This window comes from Eulemur rufifrons, chromosome 14, assembly GCF_041146395.1.
Source record: "Eulemur rufifrons isolate Redbay chromosome 14, OSU_ERuf_1, whole genome shotgun sequence".
Classification (NCBI taxonomy): domain Eukaryota; kingdom Metazoa; phylum Chordata; class Mammalia; order Primates; family Lemuridae; genus Eulemur; species Eulemur rufifrons.
The window spans coordinates 34,143,424-34,155,528 of NC_090996.1; the positions used below are offsets into that span (position 1 = coordinate 34,143,424).

At 46.7% G+C, this 12,105-nt stretch overlaps 1 protein-coding gene across 1 annotated transcript; it reads left to right on the forward strand.

The window, feature by feature from the left end:
* Positions 1-253: 253 nt before the first annotated feature.
* Positions 254-11,068, forward strand: ZSCAN32 (zinc finger and SCAN domain containing 32). Its single transcript, XM_069487021.1, is given in 8 exon segments — positions 254-961; positions 3,155-3,320; positions 5,386-5,480; positions 5,781-5,901; positions 6,222-6,224; positions 8,237-8,719; positions 9,827-9,960; positions 9,962-11,068. Coding segments are annotated over 8 exon segments (2,142 nt in total). The 5' UTR covers positions 254-598; the 3' UTR covers positions 10,739-11,068.
* Positions 11,069-12,105: the final 1,037 nt, after the last annotated feature.

The following is a 12,105-nucleotide window of genomic DNA, read 5'->3' on the forward strand; positions in this document are numbered from 1 at the left end:
AACAGTGACTTATCCACATTCTGTGTGTGGGGGCGGGGCTGATGATGGTGGCGGGGAGTGTGGTGTAATAGTGATGAAGAAATTAATCAAGAAGCACATACTCACTAGTTTTCTCCTTAAGAGAAGGTAGCAATTGGGAAGGTGAGTCCAGGCTTCTTGAGGGCAGGGAAGGACAGGAAAAAGGTGAGGGAAGAAGGGAAGGAACAGGTGGACTACATTGTGAGGAACAGTTTGGGTAATTTGTTAGACTTAGAAACTTGGTTGGGGAGAAAACTATGTTTTTTGATATTTCTAGTGTTTTGGATCCTTGGTGTGGATTTGTGGAGGAGTCAAAGGGATAAAGTCAATCTCAAGGAGCAGAGTGAGGGAATATGGGATGGGTTTATGCTGTCTTTTTTCATCCTCTTCAGCGTCCCTTCAAAGTTGAGTCTTTTCTTTCAACTGTGAGTCTCTGCACATCTGTGACACTCTCATGTCCCTCTGATTCCAGAAAGACACTCCTTGCAAGAGAACATGACTTCCCAGTGGTAAGGGAAGAGAGGGAATCTGGTTCCCAGAGTAGAAGTGTCAACCAGAGTGAGCCAGTTCGTTGAAGCAAATGATGGCTGCAGCAAGGAGTCCGCAAGCACACTCATCCTCAAACAAGGACTCCACACAGGGACAGAAATCAGCCCTTCAGGGCAACAGCCCTGACAGGGAGGCCTCCCGCCAGCGCTTCAGGCAATTCTGTTACCAGGAGGTAGCTGGCCCGCGCGAAGCTTTTAGCAGACTCTGGGCACTCTGTTGTCAGTGGCTGAGGCCTAAGACACACTCGAAAGAGCAAATCTTGGAGCTGCTGGTTTTGGAGCAATTTCTGACTATCTTGCCAGAGGAGATCCAGACCTGGGTGAGGGAGCAGTGTCCAGAAAACGGTGAGGAAGCTGTGGCTCTGGTTGAGGATGTACAAAGAGCTCCTGAACAGGTGAGAAAGGGAAGTTGAAACCTGTGGTTTTGGTTATGAAGAAGTTGGATGAGGAACACAGGAATCCAGTTGTTGGAGAGGCTCTTGGTTGAGAAATGCGCAGCAGCCCTCTGCTGCCCACAGAAGGTCTTGGCTTTCTTGGGTTGTTTCTGCCCTTAATTGTATGGGAAGAATTTCTCATCTGTGGATATAACTGTTAGATATTCACATATTTAGTTAATGTCTGGAGTCCCTAATTAAAGTGGTAAAAACACTCAGAAAAATTCTCCAAAACAAGGCCAGGGGAAGGACAACTATGCTTCACTCAGGGGGTCAGGAAAGCTAGAGATTTTGGTGAATAAAAATCTAATCTCTTGCTAGAAGGTACTTTGAGGGCAGAGTGCTATGTATTGTACAATAAACAAAGTTGTCTTAGAGCTGGGCCTTACCATGGTTCTTGCTGCCTGGATTAAGTGGTCAGTTTGGGACAGTCGTGGGGGCTCACAAAATATCCTCTTGTAGTTGGGATTAAGTCTGAGACCTCATCCGTGTAACCAGCTTGTATCTTCTGGGAGAGGGGAGGTGTGACAGCCATAGGAAAACGAAAAGTAACATGTGGGCTTTGGTTGTGGGAGAGTTGGTGGGAAGAAGGCAACTGAAATCTGTTAAGTCTGGGGAGGCCTAAGTAATGGAGGGGTGTGTGTCGAGGAATGCTAGTCAGCCTGAGTGGGTCTGCAGTCAGAGCAGGAGGGTGCCCTGAGTCTGCGTGGCTGGAGTGGGAAGGACCCAGGAAGTGGAGATGCTTGTGTTTCCCAGTGAGGAGGCGGGGCTGTGCATGGGCAGGAGGAGGAGCGGGGAAGGGGGATGTAGATGAAACTTGGTAGGATTGAGGACTGAGTACTTTTGACTGACTTTAGAGAGCGGAAGAGCAGCATGGTGGTGATGCTTTAGGGAAAAGTTGAGGAAGTTAGTTGGAAATCTGTGGGATTGAGTGGAGAGGCGCAGTAGCACACATATGAATGTAGAGCTTGGAGAGGTGAACTAAACAGAGTGGGAATCCCAATATGCTATCCTGGCCCCAGTTCGGTGGGGAGTAGTAATGGAAGTAGATGTAATTTCTCAGGACCCCACTTGCCTCCCGGTACCTCTCCTCATTCACTTTAAGGACAAGTTATAAGCATGGGACTTAAAGAATGAAGATGCTTGTGAAAGACAAAAGTTGATTATAAGTGACCACGATGTGCCAGATGTCAAGGATTTTACAGTGAACATGGCAGGCACGGCCCCTGGCCGCCTGCAGCCCATATTCCATGGGAAACAGACAGACAATAGCAAATGAAAGGCAGTTTCAGATAAGTGCTCAGAAGGAAATGAGCAGGGTGATCTGGTAACTGTCATGGGGGGAATGATAGGTTGTGAGGCAAGGCCTCTCTGAGGTGACACTGAAGGAGGAAAAGGGACCAGTGACTCCAGGCAGAGGGCACAGTACGTGCCAAGAGCCTAAGGTGGGAGAGGACTTGGCATGTTTGGGATAGAAAAGGGAGGGCGGGTGGCTGGAGCTCCGGGATCAGAAGAGTGCTACGCAAACGTGAGAGAGGAAGGCGGGGCCGAGTCGTATGGCCTTTCAGGCTGTGAACAGAGTTTGGATTTTATTCTGTGTGCAGTGAGAAGCCACTGAAGAGTGTTACCAGGAAGGGATGTGATCCGAGATTGTAGAAACATCACACTGAAGGTCCAGCAGCAGAGAGAGGATGCAGGGCAGCCGGTTAAGGGGCCATGACAGCAGTCCAGGCAGCTGACAGTGTCCTGCACCTGGCTGGAGGCTGTGGAGGTGGAGAGAGAAAACAAATGCAAGGTATCTTTTCGAAGGTAGAACCGACACTGGATTTGGGGGGAGAGGAAATAGCTTTGTGCTGAGGTCACAGGGGCTTTCTAAAGTGAAAGCTGATCTTCTCACTTCTCACAAATGTACACCATTTTTAGCAGTTCTGTCTCAGGCTCTATATGCTAGATGATTTCATATAAATGTTCTTAACCACTTCAAAGACCTAATTCTATTAATTTTTGTTTGATTACCACAGCAATATAGTGACTCCTAGATACTTCTTTTCTGCTTCCCTATGTTCCACATCATTTTTAAATGCCATTCTTAGGGGTTGTAAAGCCCAGCTTAGGTAGGAATTTGTAGTGCTGGATCATGGGGTCTGTTCTCAGGTCTCAAGTTCTGAGAAGGACTTGAAAGTGCTCTTGGAGGAGACGGCCCCGTGGGGAGCTGCCAGAGAATCACTGAGATCCCAGTGGACACAGGCGGTGCAGCCAGAGGAGCAGACCCTGAAGGGATCACAGAGCTCACACCAAAGTCCAGGGGAGCAGTCAGAAGGTGAGCAGAAGCCTCTGTCCTCACCTGGAAACAAAGGTCTGAACTTGAGTCCACTCAAGGCTTCCAAATTAAATGCCTTTGAAATATGTCCAAAAAGCAAGACTTCAAATTTCAGTCAAGGGTAATAGCACTTAAAATAGGGATGAAGATTCTTTATGTGTTAGCCTAATTCTCTTTCCTTACAATTTCATTCTATTAAAAATGAACATGGTTACCCTCACCTTCTGCACAGCAGTTCTTCCTATACTTGAAGACATAAAACCGCCTTCCCCATCCAGCTTAATCTTTTCCAGAATACATTTCTCCTATCATTCTTCCAAAGCTCTATTTTTTTGTTTTTACTTGTCTTAATTTTTTAGAAAACTTTTTTAATTAAAAAAATTTAATTGAGGTGAAATTCACATAACATAAAATTAACCATTTTAAAGTGAACAATTAGGTGGCATTTGGTACATTCACAATGTTGTGCAACAACTACCTCTGTCTAGTTGCAAACATTTTCATCATCCCAAAGTGAAACACTGTACCTGTAATGCAGTTGCTCCCACTCTGTCTCTGTAGAAATACCTGTTCTGGACATTTCATATCAGTGGAATTATACACATGATATGACCTTTTGTGTCTGGCTTCTTTCACTTCTTTTGAGCATGTATCAGTACTTTGTTCCTTTTTTGTGGCTGAGTAATATTCCATTGTGTGGATATACCAAGTCTTTATTTATTTAGAGACAGGGTTTTGTTCTGTTGCCTGAGTTAGAGTGCAATGGCATCATCATAGCTCACTGCAACCTCACATTCCTGGGTTCTAAGCGATTCTCCTCCCTCAGCCTCCCAAGTAGCTGGGACTACAGGTGCTCACAACCACGCCTGGCTAATTTTTTTTTAAATTTTTTGTAGCGATGAGGTCTTGCTATATTGCTCAGGCTGGTCTTGAACTCCCAGCCTCAAGCAATCCTCCTGCCTTGGCTTCCCAAAGTGCTAGGATTATAGGCGTGAACCACTGCACCTGGCCCAGGCTCTATGGTTTTACAAGTCTTTTTCCATGAAGGAATTTGGCTAGATATATTCTAGATAGCCTTAAGGCCCACTGCTGCCTTTTCTGCTAAATGGAAAGCTGCCATTACATGTTGCTAGGTAATTTTTAAACCCAGCTCATCTTTGCATAATTCAAATCCTAGAGGAAAACATTGCCTTGATGTTAAGTTGACAAACTTGTGTTTATAAAATGGAAAATTGTCTAGGAGGTTTATTTGTTTTAGTATTCTTTAGGCAAAATAAATACTCTTATCAATATTTTTCTAAACTTTGCCATTTAGTGTTTATTTCCTTTTAATCGTCGGGAATACCTGTGCTCTCTGACGTGTGATTCCGAGGCTTGGGGCCTCGCTGTGAGTAACGGGAGGCAGCCTCGCAGTGCTCCCTCTGCTTGCCACGCCCACAGGCTGCTCACAGATCTGGAGTGTTATAACCGCCCCGGGAGTCACGTACCTGAGTCTACGCTGAAGTTCAATTAATATATCATAAAAATGTCTCATTTCATTTGTAGAATTCTTAAAAGTGGGGGTTTCAGAAAGAATATATTATCTTGGTCTGAAAAATATAAAAGTTTTCAGTTACTATGGTGTTTTTAAGAGTACTATGGTTATCTCTGGGTGGTGGGGCTATGGAGAGATTTTTTTCCCCCCTCTATTATTCTATTTAATTTTTTTTTTGCCTCTAACATGTACATATTTCTCTAAAATGAAAAAAAAATTTAAAGCTGTTATGCCAAGAGGAATCCAGTGAAAGGAACTTCTCAACACACAGAGGCCGTTGGATATGGCAGTGGTTCTCAAACCTGAGCGTGCCTTGGATTCATCTAGAGGGCATATTAAAGCACAGCTTCCCAGGCCCTGCCTGTAGAGCTTCTGATTCAGAGGATCTGAGGTGAGGCCCCAGAATTTGCATTTCTGACAGGTTCCCAGGTGCTGCTGATGTGGCTGGCCCAGGGAGCCCACTTTGAGAACCTCTTTTCTGTGGCTGTTATGTGGAAGTTTTCCTCTAATAGTGACTATTCTCTTCCCCAGCTTGGCTTGCACCTCAAGTTCCTAGGAATCTGCCCCAAAAGAAGGGTCTCCGAGCCCAGGAGACAGGTACGATGGTCTGGACAGCTGGGTCCCAGGTGAGCTGTGGTTGATGCCTTCTGTTTCTTTTGAAGTTCCCACTTCACCTTAGCACTCAGTCTCACACTTTTCTAAAGACATTATAAAGATTTTATGTAGTCCACTGAGCTTCTCAGGTATTCTGTCCTCTCTGACACCATCACATGGCTCGTTACCCATCCCGATCCTTCCCACGGAGGGCTGATCTCCCCCTGCCTTTGCATTGCCCCTGATCTGATGACTGTGGTCCTGTCTCTGCCCCTACCCCAGGCTAGAGCGGTGTTATTTTATCCGTAGCAGCAGCCCTGGTGTTGTTACAGGGACCAGCCACGTGTAAGGACAGAGCCATATCTCTCTGTCAGCAAGACTGGGTGCACGTTGGCCCTGCAAAGAGGGTGCTCCACAGGGGTGCTGCACAGGAGGACAGACATGTCTCGCTGGGTAAGGATCCACCTTCCCTCTAGGTCCAGATGGATGTGTTCAGTTGTTCAGAGATACGAAAGAATCCAAGAGGGAAGGAGACAGAGGGAGTGGGAGACTTTTAGATAGAAGGAAAGGAGGAAATCAATGGGAAGCCAGAGCAGGCAAGATAGACGCAGGCAGAAACTGAAAGAAAGACGCAGCACGGGAGTCAGGCCTTGTGACAGGGATGGCAACAGCAGCATGTGTGACAAGGCCAGCAAGAGCAAGGGTGGGAGTGTGAGACCAAAAGCAGTGGGACAGAGTGTGAGGGCATGAAGGATAAGAGAGAGGGGGAGAAGCTAGTGCCAGGGCGAGACAGAGACAGGCAGGCGCCAGACAAGCAGTGGCCAGATGGGGAGAGGGAAAGGTGAGAGTCAGGTGAGTGTGTGCTCACACACACAGGTAGCTATGGTAGCTCCCGAGTTTCTCCAGTGGCAGAGGAGATTAAAAACAAAACATCCTGGCTGTGATGGTCTACTTCTATGCCCAGGCCTTTCTGGGGAACCAAGCCCTTTCCTGGAGTCTCAGGACACTTGGGGAAGGTCTGCCGATTGGACTGCTCTCTTGCCTTTCTCAGATCGTTCTTCCCCATCCGGGCCAAATGCCACCTCCTCAGAGCAGCCATCCGGATTCAGAGACAGGTGCTCTGCAGCTTGCTGAGCCTTGCTGTCTCCTCTCTGCTTCTTCACATGCAGGGTTTCCCATTCACGGTCCGAATGTTGGCTCTGGGCTGGATCAAAGAGAACACACAGGGACCCCAGATTTTCATGGCTGCAGAGTGACGAAAAGGTCTAAGAGTTCCACAAGTGAGACTGGAGTGGAAGCCCATGAGAAATCAGCGAAGGGGGAAGAAGAAATCAGGGATAATGCAAAGCAGCTGGACTCAGCAAATGAGACAGTGACAGGTGTACGCTGGGCTTCCGAGGAAACTAGGACTTTCCTTTCTATTCTCAGTGAGTCTCGGTTTTATGAAAAGCTCCAGATGCGGCAGCACAGCGGCCAGCTGTATGGAGAAGTGGCTGAGCTCTTGCAGGAACAAGGTTTCCACGGGGCGCTGGAGCAGTGTCAAACCAAGTTCAGAAGCCTCCAGGCCAGTTACCGTCCAGGGAGGCAAGGCTGCAGCCCAGAGCCCTGTGCCTTCCAAGAGGAGATAGAAGCTCTACTGGCCTCACAGGGGCCCACCAATTCTCCCAGGAGCTTGGCAGACAGAGCTGTTGAGGCCAAAGGGCCAGGCCAGGGCCCACAGGCTCAGAAAAAGGTGGAGGATGAGGACACAGTAGAGGACTCAAACAGCTGCAAAACCAACGGCAAGCAGCCAGTCCAGGCAACTGGGAGCCCCCTCAGCTACAGCCTGCTCCAGAGCCACTTGGGTGAGGACCGCTCTGCATCTGTCCTTGTGCTGATTGCTTGTTTGTAAACCACGCCTCCACAGAGCTGTCTTCCAGCTATAAAATTGGTGCCGGTTCATATTCGTGGGGGTTCCTGTCCCTTAAAACAGTTGGGGGCATTGTTGGGATAAAAGCTATTCATTTTGCCATGTACAGGTTACATACAGGGAAAAGTAGTACCTAAATTTTTAGATTGTCTGGGTCAATCCAATTTTCTTTTCGGTATGAAATTTGAAAGCCAGGTATGTTTCTATCACCAGAGTAGTGAATGTCTGAGGTGCTATATCCAGATTTTGTTAACATAAACGAATGATGATGACATTAGCCTAGGAATGAATGCTGTATTCTCTATGGAAGGTGGGTGATGCCACAGACAGGTACCTGTGTGATTTCAAAAGCTTATCATTAGGAATCGGGTTCCACTGCAGCTGCAGATTGATCTGTGTCCAGGGTGAGTATATTCCTCAGAACATATACAAGTTACTGCCATCAGTAACCAGCATCATAGCCGTGTTTCAGTTGCTTATTGCTGCAAAACAAACCACTCCAAAACTTGGTGGTTTAAGACAATTATTTCTCACCATTCTGTGGGTTGACCGGGTAGTTCTGCTTCTTGAGGTTGAGATTGGAAGATCCAGAATGGCCTCATCACCTGACTGGTACTTGATGGTGGCCACCAGCTAGGAGCTCAGCTAGGTCTGTCAGATGGGCACAGCCTCACACCTGCTTCCACAAGCAGGTTTTCATGTTTTAGGGGAAAAGGCCATAGTGAGATTTCTTCCCAGGAACAGCAGTAGCCAGTTGTGGCATAGTTTGAGAAACTAGGATTAACTTCTTAGGCTGCTAAAACCCTGCACTGCAATATGTACAGTCCTCCCTGATCTGACTGTCAGACCTCATTGATCTGTTCTTTGTCCCCTGGCAAGCAGGTGTGCACTGGGTCTATGAATAGACCAAGACACTCCTGGCCATTCTCATTAGTTGTCGGTTTTATGGAAAACTCCAGACCCATCAGTGGAATAGCCAGATCTACAGGGCCATGGCGGAAGGACTCCAGGAGCCGGGCTTTCTGCGGACCCCGGAGCAGTGTCGTAACAAGTTCAGAAGCCTACAGTCGAGTTACCAAAAAGTGAGGCAAGGCTGTGTGCCTGAGCCTTGTATCTTTTATGAGGAAATGGATGCTTTTTCAAGCTCCTGGGCCTCTGCCCCTCCTATGGCAAGTGATGCTGTTCCTGGCCTGGAGGGAAGTGTTATCCAGGCTAGAGAGCTGCATCAGCAGAACAGGGAGCCCACAGAGGTTGTCGAAGATGGCACTGTGGATGGTACAGACAGGGATGACAAAGACTTCAGGCACCCTGGCCAGGAAGTCAGAAAACTTGACCTGCCGACCCTGTTCCCAGACAGTCTTGGTAAGACTGTTGGCTCTGATGGTCAAGAATGGGAAAGTCCACCTAGAGGCCATTAGCCTAGCAGTCAAGAGGGAACTGTCACCACTGCTGGCTTTGTCATCATGTGTGACCTTATACAGGCTAAGAGTCTTGGTTTTCATGGTGTTTAAGGATTATTCCCCTTGGATTTTAGTGCCTTGATTTTGTATTTGCCAACCTCTTTGTCATCTTTTACCTTGGAGTTCCAATACTTTGCTTCCTCAGATTGCTTGGTAGGCCTCCAGACCAGGCTCCTCCTCCTTCCTCCTTCTCTAGTATGCCTACTCCTTTCATAACCCGAACCTGTACTGGCCAGGCACTTAGCACTTGCTTTATTGCTGATTAAGCTGGCCAACCCACAGTGGCCTTTTCTTGTTCTGCTGCCAGAAGTGAGGCCATTCAAGAATTGAGAGTACACCTATAAATAGATTGGGTAGATGACATAGAGTTTGACCCTTTGCTTCAGTTTGTCATTGTGTCGGAACATCCAAAAAGACATAGGAGAAAAGTTGGTGGAGTTTAGGGTGTGATTTGCCTGTGACCACAGAATTTGGAGCTCAAAAATATTACAATTGGAAAATAAAACTTAGGCTTTTAATTAGCAGGAGACTTAATCACATGAAGAATTCCAGTTGTGTATTTCTTTTTTTTTTCTTCTTTTTTTTTTTTTTGAGACAGAGTCTCACTCTGTTGCCCAGGCTAGCGTGAGTGCCGTGGCGTCAGCCTAGCTCACAGCAACCTCAAACTCCTGGGCTCAAGCAATCCTCCTGCCTCAGCCTCCCGAGTAGCTGGGATTACAGGCATGCGCCACCATGCCCGGCTAATTTTTTCTATATATATATATTTAGCTGTCTATATAATTTCTTTCTATTTTTAGTAGAGATGGGGTCTCGCTCTTGCTCAGGCTGGTCTCGAACTCCTGAGCTCAAACGATCCACCCACCTCGGCCTCCCAGAGTGCTAGGATTACAGGCGTGAGCCACCGCGCCCGGCCTCTTTTTTGTAGTATAGTTATACCTTTTTTTGCATTCCATTGTTTGCCTTCTGTACAGCCCATTTATTTCTTTTTTCTTTTCTTTTTTTCCTTCAGGTTTTGAGAGCAAGAATGGGATTAAAAAAGAAAATCCGAAATGGGATGATTCAGAGGAAGTAGAAATGAACAAGGCTTTACACAGAAAGTCTACTGGAGAAGTTTTTTGGCACTCTGAGCTAAAAAAAAGTCTGGGAGGGTGAGCCAACATCAAGAAGGCAATATAGAAATTCTCCAGTGGAGAGTGAGGAAAAACCCCCATCCCAGGACAAAATGAGTCACCAGAGACTTTATACTGGAGACAAAGCCTGTAGATATTTCCTCTGTGGGAAAAACAGCTCTCAGAGTGTGCTCTTTCCCCACAAACCAGCCCCTGAATTGGAAGAAGCTTCTCAGTGTCCTGAATGCGGAAAAATCTTTAGCCGAGGTTCTTTTCTTATTCGGCATCAGAGAATCCACACAGGCGAGAAGCCTCACAAGTGCAGTGAATGCGGGAAAGGCTTTAGTGAGCGTTCCAACCTCACTGCCCACCTACAGACTCACACAGGGGAGAGGCCCCACCAGTGTGGGCAGTGTGGGAAAAGCTTCAACCAGAGCTCCAGCCTCATTGTCCACCAGAGGACCCACACGGGGGAGAAGCCTTATCAGTGCATTGTTTGTGGAAAGAGATTCAACAGTTCCCAATTCAGCACTCACCGGTGCATCCACACTGGGGAGAGCCCCTACAAGCGTGCAGAGTGTGGGAAAAGCTTCAACAACAGCTCCCACTTCAGTGTCCACCAGAAAACCCACACTGGAGAAAAGCCTTGCAAGTGTTCTCAGTGTGAGAAAAGCTTTACTAAGAACTCTGCCCTCACCCGCCATCAGGCAGTACACATAAAACATAACGCTCATCATTGGAAGGGAGAGGTGTGTTATAAGTATTTGGGAAACCTGAGAGATCAATTCCTTAGGTCAATGTGTATTCCTTAGAACTTCCTCCTGCTTATGGAGAGATCTAGCCAATCCCTGGCTTAGTAACTAAACTTACTGACAACTGGATCTTAAGAACCATGACCAGGAACAGGAATCAGCATAAGGATGCTGACCTCTTCTGGCTCTGCCTGTGACTTCAGAGTCCTGTCTTACTGTGACTTAAAGTTTTCTCTAATGGGGAGAAAGCTGTAGGATCTGTAAGTTCTGCCAGAAAACTAGGATCTCCCTGTTCCAAACATTGTTTACAACAAGCATAACATCTAGGTTAATCTTTGTAAGATCTCACTTTACCGTCACCCATACCTTAGTTCCTGATTGTCTCTTACAGTAAATGGTTTATACACAGTACTATTTCTGATAAAAATAAAGGTGTTTCTACCTCCACTTCCTTGGCCTTTGGTTATAATTTTCTTCAATAGAAACTTTACTTTTTCTTGAGACAGAGTCTTCCTGTGTTGCTCTGGGTAGAGTGCAGTGGCGTCATCACAGCTCACTGTACCCTTAAACTCCTGGGCTCAAGTGATCCTCCTGCCTTAGCCTCCCAAGTAGCTGGTACTACAGGTGCATGCCAGAACATGTGGCTTATTTTTCTATTTTTAGTAGAGACGGGGTCTTACTCTTGCTCTGGTTGGTCTCGAACTCCTGAGCTCAAGTGATCCTCCTGCCTGAGCTTCCCAGGGTGCTAGGAATACAGGTGTGAGCCACTGTACCCGGCTCAATAGGAACTTTATGCTTATGTAGAAGCCTGCAGGGTCCTGAAGAGGATCTAAGTGTAGAGTCTATTTCAGGGCAGTCGGACATGCAGAGACAGAATAAGGGGCAGGAAATGGGGAGAGGAGGAAAAGAATTAAGTTTGGAAAGGTTTAAGCCATCATGAGAAGGAATATCATAGGAATAAGGAAAAAACAGGTACTATAGGAGGATCTGACTGCAAAGAGAACAGTAGGTTACAGGAAGGATGGGTGTGAGGAACAAAAGGAACCAAACCTAAAACTTAATGATCCAGAACAAGCCACAGATATTTAAGCTTTTATGAAATTGCCATGGATTAAAAATGGTAAAAGGCGGGTACATTGTCTACAGTTGTTGGCTTGTATATGCGGAGTTATAGGACCTTGTCTAAGCTATGGTGATAAGCAAGCACCATGGCTCTGCTTGACCCTTTTTGAAGAATTAAATATGAGCAAAGGAGAATGTACATTCTACCTCAAAGCCAGAAAAAATTAAAATTGAAGGAGAAGCAAAGGTAGAATATACTTAAGTGTTTCCTCAGGTTGAGCCCTTCCTGGGCCACTATTTTTCCCTGCCACTGTCCTTGAGCATGGCCCTAAGGGGAAGCTATGCAGGGCAGTTCCTAGAGTCAC